At 40.8% G+C, this 18,098-nt stretch overlaps 1 protein-coding gene across 1 annotated transcript in view; it reads right to left on the reverse strand.

Moving 5' to 3' along the window:
• Positions 1 to 220: 220 nt before the first annotated feature.
• Positions 221 to 18,098, reverse strand: part of DNAJC3 (DnaJ (Hsp40) homolog, subfamily C, member 3) — a 67,249-nt gene continuing 49,371 nt past the window's right edge. The window contains exons 8-12 of the mRNA XM_010831524.1: positions 14,759 to 14,864; positions 14,554 to 14,674; positions 6,564 to 6,696; positions 5,578 to 5,726; positions 221 to 3,929 (exon numbers count right to left, since the gene is read on the reverse strand). Of these exons, the coding sequence (XP_010829826.1) occupies positions 3,772 to 3,929; positions 5,578 to 5,726; positions 6,564 to 6,696; positions 14,554 to 14,674; positions 14,759 to 14,864 (667 nt within the window). The 3' untranslated portion in view covers positions 221 to 3,771. The remainder of the gene's footprint in view (positions 3,930 to 5,577; positions 5,727 to 6,563; positions 6,697 to 14,553; positions 14,675 to 14,758; positions 14,865 to 18,098) is intronic.

An 18,098-nucleotide genomic window follows, 5' to 3' on the forward strand; every position in this document is an offset into this window, starting at 1 on the left:
AGGTCCTCAAAGCCAGCCTAAGAGTTAGATTTTAATGGTACTGAAAGTGAAGGACTGGTCACTCATTAAGGCCTCGCTGTCCTAGATTTTAATCATTTCACTTTTTGAGCTCTTCCTTCGGCTCATGACAAGCCAGAGCCCTTTGTCACCTCAGTTGCTGACTATGTATAACGCCAAGTTGGAAAACAGACTCCTCCAAAAGACTGAAGGCCAAAAGTACTCATTTGACCATAAATATTTTTATTAAATGTGAAAATACACGGGCATAAAAATAGTACCCATATTTGTAGACGTGTCTGAGACCCATTTCCATTAATTTCCGGAGTCTTATTTATTAAAACACTAAATTGAGATGGATTAAGTTGTACTTAGTTTTGTCTCATTCAGACCAACTACAGACTTAACAGCAGGAGTAATATTTTAACTCATCAGACATCTCCACTTCTTGCCTCCTCTACGCTCTGCTTTCCACTGCAGGTAAGAGGCTCAAATACAGAGGGTGTTAAACAAAACCCATTTACTATACATGAAGCCACGCAGTGGCTAATTTTACTCTTAAATCATTCAGCAAATGAGATCATCCATTAATCAAATTATCTCCACCTATTAACATCATTTGCAATTACAGAATAAACTCTGCTACTAACAAAAAGGGAATGATCTGATTTAGAATAATTGTTGATAAATCAGCATTTGCCACCCTCTTTCCTTTATAAATATGGAAAAGTCAACTACATTCAGCACAGTGGCGTGCATTTCTCTAGGTTAACCACGCATGTGTCCTCAATGAAAACTGCACAGGGCTGTCACGGGTGCCCTGTCCCTTTAAGGAAGCAGAGACCTGGCTGAGGGGCATCTTGTGTCCTTTTTTCATGGTAAATTTCACAACTTACGACCAATTTCATGCTCTAAAGGTGAAATCTTTCATTTTTCCACCATGAATAGAAAATGATGCCAACTTAAAATTGTTAGCTTCCTCCCCACCTCCACACTCAGTTATAACTATAGTCTTTTTCTCTTAAGCGGTGGGTAGTTTTGACAATTATTAGAGTCCCAAAAAGTTCTGTTTTCATACTGATACTTGAACTTTTAATACTGCCTAAAGAGCAAAACGTTTTAAAATTAGTGCTGTTATATCCAATTCATATTAGTAAACTGTTGAAGTCGTTTTCCAGTTTTCATTTATCCATGGAAAAAAGCACAAACTTTCAGAAATGGGTATTACATTAATTTAGTTTCTTTTTAGACTTTTTTTCATGTTTATAGGCTGATGTGTTTAACACTTGTTGCTGTGGAAAAATACCCATTTACCGACCAGAGACACTTCACTTCTGGAGCTCACTGAAAAGGAAGGGAATGTGACATTCAAGGCCGGGCGCCCCCTCTCCTTTTGCTTTTCCACAAAGAGCCGCACAGGTTACCGGGCACCTGTGGTCCCCAAACCAGAGCCTGGAGAGAGTGACGCTCCTGCATCAGGCTGCCAGGACGGACAACTGTCCCTTCTCGCTCCCAGCACTCTTATCACTGTGGAGGGCAGGAGGGCCTGACCATTTTCCCAGTCAGGCGGATTCCAGAAGACTACTGATGACCCTCAAGGCTGGAACTGAAAAGTCGTTATTTTCGTCACTCATGAGCAAAAACAACAGAATCCGGAGAATTTCTCTCCACGGTGTTGGCACCTGGCACCATACCTGCTTCTGTCTTCACTGAAAACAAGCAACTCTGCAGAGTTCCCTTATGACAAGTCTGCATGGTAAGACTTCAGGAACGGGATTTATAGTTCTCACAGGTGAAGAAAAAACAGAGCAAACCCTCTCAGTAGCAGGATGGCAGTTGGCGAGTGACAGGTGCCCAGCACAGTGACCCACATGGCCCAACCCCAGCCACCCTGACCCCTTCAGGTGCCTCCTTGCTGGCAACTTTACATCCTCTCCTCCAAATGGAAGGTGGGTGGTTTGATATTTCCTTTGTTCTGATTTCTTTGTGAAAATTCTTCCTTGTAAAAGTAGGTAGAGGCCATTGCAAGATTTCAAAGAGTTCACAGTGACATCATACATGAAAGAACTGTAGTGAAAAAGAATTGCTGATTTAACTAATGAAGTAATGAGATTAAAGAATAAAAATGAATTTCCTTTGGAAATTATTTTCACACTGGCTTGAATTTTGAGACATTAAAACAGAAGGAAAGCTGCAAGCTGTTCGCTAGTTTTCAAAATGCCATCTTGTTTATTGGAAAGAAATAAACTTCTAAATAGATGCAAAAAGCATTTAACGTGTTTTGTCCAACTCAACTATGTTGTTTTTGTCCCTCAGATTAAAAAACTTTTCCAAGTATGTTTCAGAATGACTGTAAAAGGAAACTATTTGTGCTTGGCTGGCTGTTGTGGATATTAGTGGTAGGACAGCCCCAACAACTCAGAAGATGCTTGATTTCCCAAAAAGCAGTCAGTATATTAGGCCCATCCTACTTAAATTGTCAAAATGTTCTGAGGCAAAAAAAAAAAAAACAAAACCTTTCTAGAATAAAGGTAATAATTTTTATCTAAATAATTCTTAGATTTTAAATGCAGCATCAATAGTTCCATAATATTTTATGGAATCCCTATCCATAAATATTTAATGTTATAGATTAACACTTATTTTTCTTTTAAGGAAAAAATTATCCAGCATATAAAGACTGAATAGTTTCATTTTTCTTAAAAGGTAAGAAGGTATCCCAAAAAGAGATGCTATCTTGATAGTGGACATACAGCCAGAGCTCACTAGGTCTGTAAACCTGTTTCTTTCCTGGCAGAACTTCCAGAGGCATCAAGGTCTGCAAAGGGGCAGGCCTGCTACTTAACACCCACCTCAAAGCAGTCCCACGTGGGCACCCACGGGCCAGGTAGGCCAGGACGTAAGAGAAGCTGCTGAACTTACCAAAAGTGGGAGACACGGCATACTGTCTATGTTGACTGAGCAACTTTACATTCTAAGCCAATCCTGTTACAGGAAATGCTGTACAACTCACAACTTCAGTTGTTAATTCTGTACTACAGCAATATTATTTAAATACCACTGCTATGTTATCTGAACTTATTTTACATATTTTTAGTTCATTGTATTTAATATTAAATAAAAGGGCCAGTAGGGTTTACAGTTAATTCTGTTTCCATTGTTTTCAGTATTCTCCTTCAGGTACTGAACAAAAAAATACGTATTTACCAGACCTCACCCTGCCATTCGTAGCAGGTTCTCTAAGGGCTCTGCCCACCTTCAACAGCAGCCACGTTCATGCTCAGCGAGAGATGGGAACGCCAAGTGGAAATGTAACATAGTGACAGGTGACCGGACAGACCAGAGTTGAAGCCAAGTTGTGCCTAAGAACATACAGCTCAGAAGGGTCATTCCTCTTGGAGAATGCTGACAGCCCAGGCTCCTCCTCACACACGCAGGTGCTGACATGTATGCAACAAGAAGAGAATCTCACCTGCTCCAGTGTAGAAGATAAAAGATCTGTGCACCCGCCTCAGACTGCTGCTTCCATCCAGTCACAGCACAGACACAGGCTGCTCTGCCAGAAACAGAAGCCCACCTGCCCCCCTGCCCTCACCCCCATCAGCCTCAAGTCTGCAATGGATAAGAACAGACACTGCCATTCTGAACACCTCTTTGGTCGTGGACAAACTGAAAGATTTGAATTTTCTTTTTCAATAGGATCCCGGAACAAGGTTATTTTGTTTGTTTTAAAACTTTAAAAAATGAAGGAAGAGGAGCAGAAAAACAGCTGGTTTAATTGAAGTGGAATTTAAATCTAAAAGGTCCGCCTGAGCTAAAGGGATTGAACCCTTGCCATGAGTTCCAGCTCCTGTGGAAAGGGTTGCCGCCACCGCCTTGTTGGCTCTCTGCGTCCAGGGGGTCTTCTCCGTCATCAAACTTCTTCCTCATTTCTGGAAAAGAAGCCAGCAAGGTGAGACCCAGCTGCTGCCGGGGCGGGGGAGGGGCTGGTTCTGGGGGCTACACACCCCAGTTGTTGAAATAGCTGCGCCTGATGTTCAAATCCAGGCTCCCTGCCACCCCACCCCCATCAGAAACAGACTAGAAAAACCCGCCAGGGCTCAAAGTGGGCATTCACCGAAATTCAGACCCCTGAAATCTTCTCAGAAGCCACCCAAGGAAATTCTTCCCTGGAAGAGATGAGGAATTGCAGAGAATGAGACCTCAGAGTCACATGTGCTTTTCTGATCCAACAGCCCCTGTCCCCATCCTAACCCCAAACATGAGGTCAGCTAGGTGCAGCCTTGTCAACGCATGAAGTGTCTGGGCCTCACTGTTAAGTCTGACCAGAAGGCAGGCTCCCCAAGCCTGAGGGAGGGAGGTGCCTTATTGTACAATCCAGGAGCCAGCTCCACTGCTGTGCCTGTCAGTCCTGAGGAGACCGAGGCCACTGCAGACAAATGGCAGTAAGGATGCGGTAGGCAGCAGAGATTAGAAAAAGCTGTTTCATCCTTAAAATGAGGACAGGAAGAACAGACAGAAAAGAACTCTTAGTAAGCAAGAATGCAGCTCTTTTCTCCATCATGCCATGCTGCCCCCTGCTCCCCTAGAACTCAGATCCAGAGGCCCTCCAACTTGACATAGCTGCCTGACCCGCGCTGCACAGGCTGAGGGGACAGAGCCGCTCATAGGCGTCAGTATCTGCAGATAAAAGAACAAACAGTATGTAACCTACTATACTAAGTCAGTCCTGTCGCCCTCACTGGATTGTAAGATACTTGGGAATAAACATCATTTAACTTCAATTCCATAGCGTAAGTAGTAACTCAAAACTCTGTCAAATGGGCATAAAATGTGATTTCCTTCTATTCTGTTGTAGTTGTCTAGCTCAAAAGTCATAGTTTGTGCTTCCACTGACAAGGATGGCCACAAAAAAGCAGTAAGTATTATTAGCTTAACATGAGATTCCCTCTAGAAGTGTCAAAGATTGTTCAACATTACCTCACTTCTTAACTGTCTCCCTCTTATTACCCAGGTCATTTTAGCTTATGGTGAAATAACAACTGGGGGTTAATATCAGTCACCAGTAATCAATTGACTTGAGTCAGGGCAAGATTCCTGGGGAGCCGCTCTCAGAGGGTGAGGATATTTGCCCCTCTCCCACCACTGCACATGCCCGCCTGGCAGCCCGTTTCCTCATCAAGCTCCTGTAAGTACGGTGTGAAAATCAGCACTGATCTGTGACTCTGGAAGGAAACTAAGAGTATCCCTCTTGTACTTTCATATCACAGGTGAAAAAAACCTGAGGCTCAGAAAAAGTTCTAGGAGCTTGCTTAAACAGAACCTTAGCTCAGCCTTAAGAGTCATGCTCAGGCCTCCTGATTCCACGCTTGGTGGTGTCTCCACTATACCCAGAGTCTGACAGGGGCAGACACAGAAATGAACTTCGGGGACCGTCACCAGCTCCCAAGGTCAGCCCCACGGGTCCCCACCAGCACGCGCTCCACTTCCGCCTCTAAGACCGGCAGAGGAACAGAGCTAACAGCCACCATCACTGACACAGCCGCTTCAGGAGAAGAGAAACCTGAAGGCAAACACTACCTGGATCGGAGAGGACTTCTTTAGCAGCTGCTATGTCAATGAACTTCTTCTCAGCTTTTTTCTTTTCTTCTTCGTTCTGGAAGTTGTCTGGGTGCCACTGCAGTGCTAATTTTCGGTATGCTTTAATGATTTCTTGCTTTTTGGCATTTCTGAGGGGTGGTAAAATTCACAATTATTTAAGAAGTGTCCAACACACTGCCACAAAGAGCTGAAAGACAGCCCAGAAGATTCCACTGGTTTTCTGAACAGTGCCAACATAACCAACTGAGCATCTGATGCAGAGCCCTGCCTGACAACTGCAGCCGCCAGGCTTCCCTGAATGCTTGTTCCCTAATGCTAGGCTCTCAACAGAAATAAACTAAAGTACTCCTTCCTTCTCTTTACAGCTTTCCCTTTTAAAAACTTCTTTGATGCATTTTGAAATTTTCTGAATTCCCAAACTACCATGATTCACTTCTTGGCATTAAAAAAAACACTGAGGCACACTTTCTAATTTGTTCTTTTTAAGTAGGCAAACCTAGAAGCAAAGTTTCAGACAAGTGGTTCCCTTCTTCAGGGAAGGTGGGTCTAATATAAATGCACATACTGAGTACATTACATTCTCCCTGTGCCTCAAAGTTGATTCTGAAAGTGCCATTGTTATCTTTAGGCCTAGAGAAGTTTTGTTTTCCTCAACCCCTCACCCGTCTGTTCCCCACCCAACAAAAGCTCACTCCTGCCTCTTTACCTTTCTTAAAAAAATCTAGGCCCAGGATCTGTTCATGCTCCAGTGGTGTGTCTTTGTCACCAACTACTAATTCTCCATCATTACATGCCTAGTCTCGATCAAACAAATTTATCTGTAGTATATTAAAAACAACTTTGTGATGTTAAAGGTTGTTAGAGTTTAACTTATAGCTGACATAAGAAAATGAATCATGGAATAAAGAGCAACATTTAGCTTTAAAATAGTTGATTAAAAATAATGCAAATTTTTAGTAATTCACCTTTTTACTCCCAAGATTTTGTAATAATCTCGTCTCTGTGACTGTTTCAGTAGCCTCTGTGCTTTCTCCAGACCTTCTCGAATCTGCTGATCATTCTCATTGTGTTCCTGAGCAGTTTCATAATCCTGAATAGCTGTCAAAATATGTTGAAGATAATGCTGTTAGAAGGAATTATAACTTGTGACATTTACCCTGCAAATGTGATACCAAGTCACCATCCCAACCCCTTCCCTCGCCATCACTAAGAGCCTAAGAAGTGGTATCACCTTCATCATTTGGTTCAAAACTACACGAGGGAAAAAAAAAAAAAAACTACACGAGGCATCCTTTTAAGGCTGCATTAGGTAGCTTACACTCCCATTCAGTAATCGCCACTCTGCTTGTTTACCTGGCCACCCTCCCACATTATCTTCCCCACAGCTGTGTGTTGTCTTAACCTCAGCCCTGACACAAAGCAATGGAGTGACTGTTACAGGAAAATAAGACACAGCAAAGACAATCCGCATGCTCAGTTGCAGGGCTACAGTTCAGAAGATTGAGAGGCTTAGAAGGGACCAGGAGAACCATCAGAAAGCAGAATGACCAGTTCACCCACAGGTTTCAACACAAACTATTAGAAAGCTGATTTTTTTTAAAGTGCCAATCAGAACAAATACATATACAGTCCTGGTATGGGAAGGCTGATGCCAATTCACACTGCATCTTATTTGAGATTAAATATGTAGACGATACAAGGCATCTGGGTATCTAAGGTCACACAGAGCAGACTTACCCTTAGAAGGCCCTGAGGGTGAGGGTGGCCCTTAGCTGGTGACTGACAAGTTGGATTTGGGTAGTGTTCCCAACATTCTCTGATAGGAATAGCTGGCCATAGCTAAACGATGTGGATTGGGCTAACCATCTTCTGGGCATCTGGCATTTTGGTATGGGCTGGCCAGCCCCCAGTAAAGGCCCTGGGTCTCTAAAGAGCTTCCCTGGTAGACAAACTTCACACATGCTGAGGAATTTGGCTTGTCCTGCACAATTTCAGAGCTCGAATCTCCCACCTGGTTTCCTCTGGATTTCACCCCATGCGCCTTTTCCCTTTGCTGATCTTGTTTGTGTCCTTTCGCTGGAATAAATCTCAGCCCTGAGTACAACTGTGTGCCGAGTCCCATGTGTCCTTCTGAATCCAAATCTGGGGGTGGTTTGGGGAGACACCAACACATGTTTTTCTCACTCTCCTCCCTGGACAGACAACTCTAATGGATCTTTGGGTTCAAATTCTATTTTTTTATGGAAATGCATTTCACTATGGGAAAGACATCTCTATGGATAGCATGCCTGAGCATTCATCTTGGCAACAGCTAATCCTGGAAGGGGTTTAAAAAAGCCCCTGGGGCAGGTTAAAATGAGAAAGACATTCAAGCAAGATGGACAAATTTAGTCTACACTACAAAGAAAAATAACCAATACTACCTTCCACTCATGGAGCAAGGGGGAGGGCACTTCAAGCTTTCATCCTCATTCCTGCCTCAAAGCATTAATGTTAAATATTAATATGAAACATTAATATTACTGACAGCCAACTAACAGTGACATCACAAAATACCTTTCCAATTTAGTACATAGACACAAAGCCATTATAAAGAGCAGTGAGGTTTAACCTGCAATACCCACAGTACTTGACAGCACAACCTAGTGAGGAAATGTACTTGGAATTTAACACAAGAGGAAAATGTTTCAGTATGCTCAATTTTTTACTCATGCAAACTACATTTAAAACATGTTTTCATTCTTAAATATTCAGAGTAGCTTTCCCAAAACAGTCTTCTGTCTCCTATATTTTATTAACAGTTAAGATAGATACATTTTTCACAGTACAGGAAAAATAGGTTGTTTCCTCAAATTCACATGATTACAGCTAGGTAACTAAGTAGAAACAATATGGATGATGTAAACATCCCATGGACATAAACTAGATAACTCATTTTTAATTATATTTCTTAGAACAGTATGTTATATATTAGCCAATTAATTTTCTAACCTCTGAACCTAAAAACTCATCCTTCTCAAATTCTTTTCTTCCGTATGCCCCTCACCCAGTTCTTAAGGAGGAGTGCAAACCACCAGATCAAGATGGCAGAGAGTAAGCACAGGAATTTCCTGCCCTCTACCCTCCAAAAATAAAAAATAATATAAAACAGCAGTCCTCAAACTACGGCAGAGCAGAAATGGTGACAAATTGCTGGAAGAGAAGGCAACTAGGATTGGATTAATGAGTAAGCCTAACAACTGCAATCCAAACACACACTGAAAGAGGCCCTAGAAGATTTTGGAAGCTGTTTGCTTTGGCCAAGGATTCTGAATTTAGCAAGCAGGAGGAGCTCTAAGGCAATCATCAGGTTACTTCATGAGGTGGCTTAAGTAATGGCTGGGCCAGCCTCTCCGCCTGTATGTGGAGCAGCTGGCTGCAGCATTAACCCCAAGCCGGCCCAAGAACCAGTCTCTGCAGAGTGCCAGACGGCATGTGGAAGGCCCCCGACGTGGCTGCTGGGCCCCCCGGACACCAAAGGCCTCCACAACAGCCTGGAATAAACACCAGAAAGGCAGTTCCACACCAATGGGCTCCACCGATACATGTGTCACGTCCTGCTTATTCTGGCAACTGGGCCAGATGACGAGCACGACAGGGAGTCTGTCTGTAAACAGGTCCTGCCCACTTCGAGCCAGCGTGAGTTCCGAACACAGAGGAGCATTCAAACGAGAGATGGGCACAATACACACAGCTGCAAATGGTTCCCTTCTCACACTCCATAAACCCAGTATTAAGTCCCAAATCAGCTTCCCTTCAAAATATATCCAGGATTTAACTATTTCTCACCATTTCCACACTTGCCACTGTGACGCAGTCCAGCATTAATACACCTGACAGCTCTAATACCTTCATAAGGTGTTCACAAGGTTCCCAGCTGCCCCCTTACTTCCCTAGAGTCTATTCTCAAAACAGTGACCTCAGGGGTCTTTTTAAACAGTGTATCCGACCTCTAGTATATGCCCCCAGGAGCACCTCCCAGATACCATATAAAACAAGGTAGATGGTCGGGGGAAGGGAAATGAGGGGAACAGGAGGGCACACACCATTTTCAGCACAACAGTGCAAGGAGACTGTTCAAGGGCTGCTAAAATTAGCTAGTATCAGCCATGAATCCAGGGTAAGAGGAGGAAGCAAACAGAAAGCCCTAAGGGAAAGAGCCCAGAAAATGCCAGCAAAATTCACTTCCTGTGAGTATGGTCTCTTCCAGAAGAGAGCAACAACCTGCATCCTTTACCAAGAAAACTGCAATACTCCCTTCTGGAATTGATAGAAGGACAGGGAGAGGGTATCATCAAGAGAGTTTAACAGTCCCAAATATGCAGGCTGCTAACAGCAGTGTAGCAAATTGCATAAAGGAAAAAATGGACAATATTAAAGGGGAAGATAGGAAAGTTTCCAATTTCCACACCAGGTAATTAAAGTTCCCTCTCAGCAACTGATGGGAAAAATAACAGAAACACTACACCCAGAAATTGCAGGATACACATTTTCAAGTGCACATAGAATGTTCAGCAAGATAGATCCTACACTAAGCTATAAAACAAGTCTACATAAATTCAAAAGGAGATACACCTAAATAAATTTAAAAGGAAAGAATTCATGAGTATGTTCTCTAAGCACAACAGAATTAAAATAGAAATATATAATAAGGTTGTATATTGTCATTCTGCTTATTTAACTTATATGCAGAATACATCATGCAAAATGCCGGGCTGGATGAAGCACAAGCTGGAATCAAGACTGTCAGAAGAAATATCAATAACCTCAGATACACAGATGACACCACCCTTATGGCAGGAAGTGAAGAGGAACTAAAGAGCCTCTTGATGAAAGTGAAAGGGGAGAATGAAAAAGCTGGCTTAAAGCTCAACATTAAGAAAACTAAGATCATGGCATCTGGTCCCATCACTTCATGGCAAATAGATGGGGAAACAGTGGAAACAGTGATAGACTTTATCTTCTTGGGCTCCAAAATCACTGAAAATGGTGACTGCAGCCATGAAATTAAAAGATACTTGTTCCTTGGAAGAAAAGGTATGACCAACCTAGACAGCATATTAAAAAGCAGAGACATTACTTTGCTGACAAAGGTCCATCTAGTCAAAGCTATGGTTTTTCCAGTAGCCATGTATGGATGTGAGAGTTGGACTATAAAGAAAGCTGAGTGCTGAAGAATTGATGCCTTTGAACTGTGGTGTTGGAGAAGACTCTTGAGAGTCCCTTGGACTGCAAGGAGATCCAACCAGTCCATCCTAAAGGAAATCAGTACTGAATATTCATTGGAAGGACTGATATACTGAAGCTGAAGCTCCAATACTTTGGCCACCTAATGTGCAGAACTGATTCATTGGAAAGACTCTGATGCTGGGAAAGATTGGAGGCAGGAAGAGAAGGGGATGACAGAGGATGAGATGGTTGGATGGCATCACCGACTTGATGGGACATGAATCTGAGCAAGCTTCGGGAGTTGGTAATGGGCAGGGAAGCCTGGTATTTTGCAGGCTTGGGGTCAGAAAGAATCAGACACGACTGAGCAACTGAACTGACTGATGTAAAAAGGTGCTTAGGAAACTGAAATATTTTAAAATTAGACAAAATATCTAAATAATACATGCATCAAAGAAGTAGTTAGAAGGAAAGTTAGAATATATTTCAAATCAAATGACAATGAAAATAAATGTGAGAAGTGCAGTTTTAAATACTTATATTTAAAAAGAAAAGAGGCCTAAAATCAATGACAGTTTAAACTTAAGAAGCAGGAAAAGCAAAAAATAAGTCCAAAGGAAGTCAAAGGAAAGAAAGAAATCAATGAAATACAAAGAAAAGTCATAGAAAACATTAACCAATCCATAAGTCGGTTCCTTCAGAAGACCAACAAATTTGACCAAACTACACTGATCAAGAGGGGAAAAAAAACAAATTGTCACTATTAGAAATGAACAAATTATCACTTCAGACCTTATAGACATTAAAAGAAAAGTAAGAAAGCATTAAAAATGTGATATAACCAAAAGGAGCAATGTAGGTGAAACGGACGAATTCACTGATGCACACAACTTACAAAAACTAAAATGAGAAAATAGAAAATACGAGAAACCCTATACTGATAAACTGAATTCATCATCAAAAATGTTCATACTAAGAAAACTCTGGAACCTAAGATGGTTTCACTGGTGAATTCTAAACTTAAAGAAAAACACCAACTTTATACCACTCTAAGAAAATGAAGGTATGATCTTTTAACACAGAATACTTTCACAGAATAGGGCAGACTTAGCGTCACTAGGTAGAGTTCAAGAATAGGCGAGAAAGCATAGGAATCTGGCTACAGGACATCATAGGATGTCAAACATAAAATATATCTTTTCCACAATTTTGTCAGGTTGGCCCTTCACCCAGAAAAAGTGTTACCTGGCTCCTGTTCTCAGAATTATAGATATTATTAGTAACACTAAAGTAATAGCCATGTCAGATGGAGTTAGCACAGCAATCACAGGTCACACCTAGGCAGTTGTAAACAGTCTGCCTGGCAAGAAGGAGACTGAAGAGATGCAGTGTCACTCCCTGGGAGGAAGATCCCCTGGAGAAGGAAATGGCAACCCACTCTAGTATTCTTGCCTAGGAAATCCCATGGACAGAGGAGCCTGGTGGGCTACAGTTCATGGGGTCACAAAGAGTAGGCCACAGCTGAGCAACTAAACCACCACAGGTCAGAGCTAGAAGCAAGCTATCCCATTAAGTACCATTTATATAGCAAAGTCAATGCAAGTTACCAACAACTACTCTAAAAATAAGTACAGTGGAAACCATTTACTAGAAGCACTGCATTAAGCATCACTTTCTGAGCACCATCTTCTTTCTCTTGTAACTCAGGAGAGTTTCAAAGAGGGTTAAGTGAAATGAAGTTTTTTACTCTCTGCTCAAGTCTGCTGACTCCTCACCTACCCTCTCATGTTCTTTCTCTGTCACAAGAGTCCTATGCAATATGTACTGTTCACATTCTTACTGTACATATAAGGAAAGTAAGATATTACGGGCTAAGTTACTTGATGGAAGTAACACTGCAAAAATAAATGGTACACTCCAAAGGCATAAAACTGGCCAATAAGCATATGAAAAGGTGCTCAACATCAATCACTAATCATTAGGAAAAGGTAAGTTAAAACCACTAGTTATCACTTCACATCCAAAACCAGCAAACAAAATATAGAAAGCCTTCATATAAGGAAAAAAGACTTCAAAGATAGATCTATTAAATTATTATCAAACATCTTTTTCTTCAGGAATCGAGCTTCAAATTTCTCTAAAAAATAAGTGGGTTTAACATTCAAGATACAAAGGCATGTTTCAACTTATATGTAGCAGCCTACAAAATTGAACCTTTTATTTATCTTAACAGCTAAGCTTAAAAGCTTGTGCAGCTTCACTAATTTCACATTTAGAGCTCAGGGTTTACATACAGAGAAGAAAAGCACACGTTGATGAAGCATTCCAGTAACTAACTGGAATGAAAATTCCTAAAATACAGCCTTCTGGGAGCCCAAGAGTGAAAAGAGCAAGCAGGCTAAAGGCATCTGTGTAAATCACTTGCCTTAATGACACATTCTTCTGAATCTGAAAATTTTGCTCACATACATTTCAAGCCTCAATCAGACCTCAAGGACTATACATCACTCCCAGGAAACCACTTATAAGATTCTTTTTAAATTGAAGAAAGCAGGAAGAAAGTAAACAACCAGTCTGCCTTAAAAATGAGTACCACGAATCTTTCTTAATTATAAGTTCAGTTATCTCTTTCTTAGTACAGTTTTATCATTGCTATAATGCATTCTTACTATGCTTAAAATAACTGCACATTTCATTAAATAAATATGCAGCAATTATTAGGGGGAAAAACCAGAGTACCACAAATCAAGTTTCCCCAGAAACATACCCTTACTGTTTTCGATCTTAAATGCTTTACTTGATTTGAAACCAAAACTTGTCATTAAGGGCTATAAGGCTCACTTCTTTTAAAATCATCTCATTTAGATGTTCGTAGTATAATGTCACATGAAAAAGGTCACAAAACAATATATATGAAAGGATTCTGTACGACTACTGTATTGGCCTTACTTATTCTCCAAAAATAGAGCACTGCTTTTATTCAAGGTGCTTACAACATCTAGCAGGAAACTTTCTCTGCTACTTGAACAAAGTTGGATAAGCAACTGTCCTGACATTTACTAACAGCTTGCAATGCGGGAGACCCGGGTTCAACCCCTAGATTGGGAAGCTCTCCTGGAGAAGGGAATGGCAACCCACTCCAGTATTCTTACCTGGAGAATTCCATGGACAGAGGAGCCTGGCGGCTACAGTCCATGGAGGCACAAAGACTCGGACAAAACTGAGCAACTGAGTGACTAACACTTTCACACTTTCTAGGGATCATAGAGGGTCATTTTATATTTGGGCATATATGTCACATATATGTCTGCTGCATGTCTAACATGTATATGCAAAGAACACATATATAGGCATAAAATACACACTCATATGTATGCATAGATAAAAGTCTGAAAGATATAAATCCAAAGTGAGCAGTGATTACCTCTGGATGATATGAGATCTGTAATTTGAGTTTTCTATTTTGTTATTCATCTAACTTGTCTACAATAAAGCAAGCTAAAATTTTTATTTTTATATTCCAGTGTACTGGATTCAACAGCAGAACTCTTTCCTTACATGGTATACCTCTCATGTTCCATCAAGAAAGAATGATTTACTAAGAAAATGATATTTAGGTTCTCTGCCATTTTTCTAAAGTCGCCAACATCTCCAGGTAAACTTGTTCTAAACAAAGGGATGTTAAACGGAGTAACTGCACATACATCAACTTTGAGGTACTGCATATCAAATTCCTTAAAGATTTACCTTCATCATACATTTCTTCTATTAAATAGGCCTCTGCTCGGTCTTTCAGAGCATTCACGTTGTCAGGTTCCACCTGTAAAACTTCTGAACATACTCGAATAGCTTCAACAGGCTTCTCATCCTAAAGGTAAACGTGAGAAAAGAACTTATGGTGGTTATTCCATATGTCAAGTTTTACAATTCTGGAAATGAGTCAGCAATTTACCTTAGAAAAGCAGTGGCAAATCCTTTCTTTTGAACGAATTGTATATTCATGAACACCTGGCTCTGTTTTCATGACAGATTCATATTTGCTGATTGCATCTGTGTACCTATTAAATGAGCAAATCATGATGAGTAAACTGAATTCTATTTCCAGAGCTAAAGAAAAGGACCCTCTGCTCATCACTATATGTTGCTTCATCAACTGACCTGAATGAGCACAAGCCCTCAAAGACTCCTTCCACCTTATAATCTACAGTAGCAACGAAGGTTCTCTCTGCAAGTAAGAGCTGAAACATGTGACCACAGAAAAAGTATATGCATAAATTAAAGCACCCTTTCTGAGTACTAACTGATCAAATCAAATGATGGATTCTTTATAGAGAAAGGTTCCTGATTTTGAAGCTGAGGAAAACACTTTGTTAAAGTCAGACTAGCACAAAGCACGTTGAGGAAAACAGAGATCAGGTTTTACACACTTGGTTACTACATGTTTTATAAAATCACAGAACCCATTTCATGTTATTTTATATAATAAATATCAATATTCATAACTGAGTACAAGGTAATTTCTTGCAGAAGAAACCCCCAACTTTACTAGCTTTCTAAGAACAATAAAAGCTACTTCAGAATTTTTTTAAACTGGTGAAAAATACTAGTCATGTTATGCATTGTTACTTTCCTCAGTAACAACAAACTATAAGATCTATCTACATCGTGCTATGGCAGATTTTTCCAAAAGTGCTACAATCTTCACATTTAAATGCTGCTTTATTAAAATACAGGTTTAAAGATAACACTTAAAGCAAAAGCTAGCCATCAATGTCAAAATCCTAGTTGGGATGCTGTTTTGTAGATTTATAAGATGGTGGGAAACTCTACAGAGTGTGTGAGGCCTCACTTTATCTCTTAAAACTACACATGAAACTAATATTAGAAATTAAAAGTTCAATTACAAATACTATCTAACTTTATATAAACGATATCATAATAAACTATTTTTGCATCAAAAAGAAAGTTCAGTTAGAAAATAATGTGCTTCACTTAAAAAAAGAGACCTCTGGGAAGGTGGGGTAGAGATATTTTCCCCAACTCCTCGAGCTAGACACCCGTGTAAACACCCTGGACATTATACTGTTTTAGTAGGAGAAGACTCAGGTAAGAAAATTATGGTCCCAACCCCCACCAACATCAGCAGGTCAACTGGAGAGCGAAGACTTCGGGGAGCCTCTAATGAGGTGTGTCCACATCCCAACCAAGGTGGTGTTGGAGAACATCAAGTTGGGAGCCAGAACTTTTACGCCTGATCAGAACTGAGTCCCCCAAACTCTCACCTACACCAAGCAGTAGGAGGAGAATCCCACAGCTCGAGCAGCAACAAAGGCCGAGTGCGAAACATCTACCTTCATCTTCCAGTTAACGAGGTGGTGGCCACCCTCCAGCCCGATGCTCACATTGCAGAGACAATGTCAGAAAAAGCCACCCAAAACAGAAGAATCAAAAACCAGACTCTTATAAATGAAAATATCCAGATTTCAATTGAAAACTAATCATCATACCAAGAAACAGGATCTCCAAACAACACCGAGAGGACAGAGATGTTAGAATTATGACAAAGATTTTAAAGTAGCCACACACACAAAAAAGCAGCAATTAACAAGCAGGCTTAAAGCAAATGGAAAAATATAATGCCTCAGGCAAAGAAATGGAAAGTCTCAGCAAAGAAATAGAAGATATAAAAATTCCAGATAGAATTTTTAGAACTGAAAAGTATAAAAACCGAAATAAAGAGCTCACTGCATGTGCTTAACAGCAGAATGCAGAGGACTGAGAAAGGGTCAGTGAATTCAAACAACAGAAATAACTAAATCTGAACAACAGAGAAAATGGAAAAGAAAAATGAATAGAGCCGCAGGGACTGTGGGGCTAAAACTAAAAAAAAAATCTAATATTTATGGAAGTGAGAAATAGATTTAAGGGACTGGATCTGATAGAGAGTGCCTGATGAACTATGGACAGAGGTTCGTGACATTGTACACGAAACAGGAATCAAGACCATCCCCAAGAAAAAGAAATGCAAAAAGGCAAAATGGTTGTCTGAGGAGGCCTTACAAATAGCTGTGAAAAGAAGGGAAGTGAAAAGCAAAGGAGAAAAGGAAAGATATACTCATTTGAATGCAGAGTTCCAAAGAATAGCAAGAAGCCATAAGAAAGCCTTCCTCAGCGATCAATGCAAAGAAATGGAGGAAAACAATAGAATAGAAAAGACTAGAGATCACTTCAAGAAAACTAGAGATACCAAGGGAATATTTCATGCAAAGATGGGCTCAATAAAGGACAGAAATGGTACGGACCTAACAGAAGCAGAAGATATTAAGAAGCAGTGGCAAGAATACACAGAAGACTGTACAAAAAAGATCTTCACGACCCAGATAATAACGATGGTGTGATCACTGACCTAGAGCCAGACATCCTAGAATGTGAAGTCAAGTGGGCCTTAGGAAGCATCACTATGAACAAAGCTAGTGGAAGTGATGGAATTCCAGTTGAGCTATTTCAAATCCTCAGAGATGATGCTGTGAAAGTGTTGCATTCAATATGCCAGCAAATTTGGGAAATTCAGCAGTGGCCACAGGACTGGAAAAAGTGACTTTTCATTCCAATCCCAAAGAAAGGCAATGCCAAAGAATGCTCAAACTACCACACAATCGCACTCATCTCACATGCTACTAAAGTGATGCTTAAAGTCTCCAAGCCAGGCTTCAGCAATACGTGAACCATGAACTTCCAGAAGTTCAAGCGGGTTTAGAAAAGGAAAAGAAACCAGAGATGAAATTGCCAACATTCGCTGCTGCTGCTGCTGCTGAATCACCTCAGTCATGTCCGACCCCCTGCGACCCCATAGACGGCAGCCCACCAGGCTCCCCCATCCCTGGGATTCTCCAGGCAAGAAAACTGGAGTGGGTTGCCATTTCCTTCTCCAATGCATGAAAGTGAAAAGGAAGTTGCTCAGTAGTGTCCAACTCTTCATTGGATCATTGAAAAAGCAAGAGAGTTCCAGAAAAACATCTACTTCTGCTTTATTGACTATGCCAAAGCCTTTGACTGTGTGGATCACAATAAACTGTGGAAAATTCTTCAAGAGATGGGAATACCAGACCACTTGACCTGCCTCTTGAGAAACCTGTATGTAGGTCAGAAACAACAGTTAGAACTGGACATGGAACAGACTGGTTCCAAATAGGAAAAGGAGTACATCAAGGCTGTATATTGTCACCCTGCTTATTTAACTTATATGCACAGTACATCATGAGAAATGCTGGGCTGGAGGAAGCACAAGCTGG

This window comes from Bison bison, unplaced genomic scaffold, assembly GCF_000754665.1.
Source record: "Bison bison bison isolate TAMUID 2011002044 unplaced genomic scaffold, Bison_UMD1.0 scf7180017864527, whole genome shotgun sequence".
Taxonomy (NCBI): Eukaryota; Metazoa; Chordata; class Mammalia; order Artiodactyla; family Bovidae; genus Bison; species Bison bison.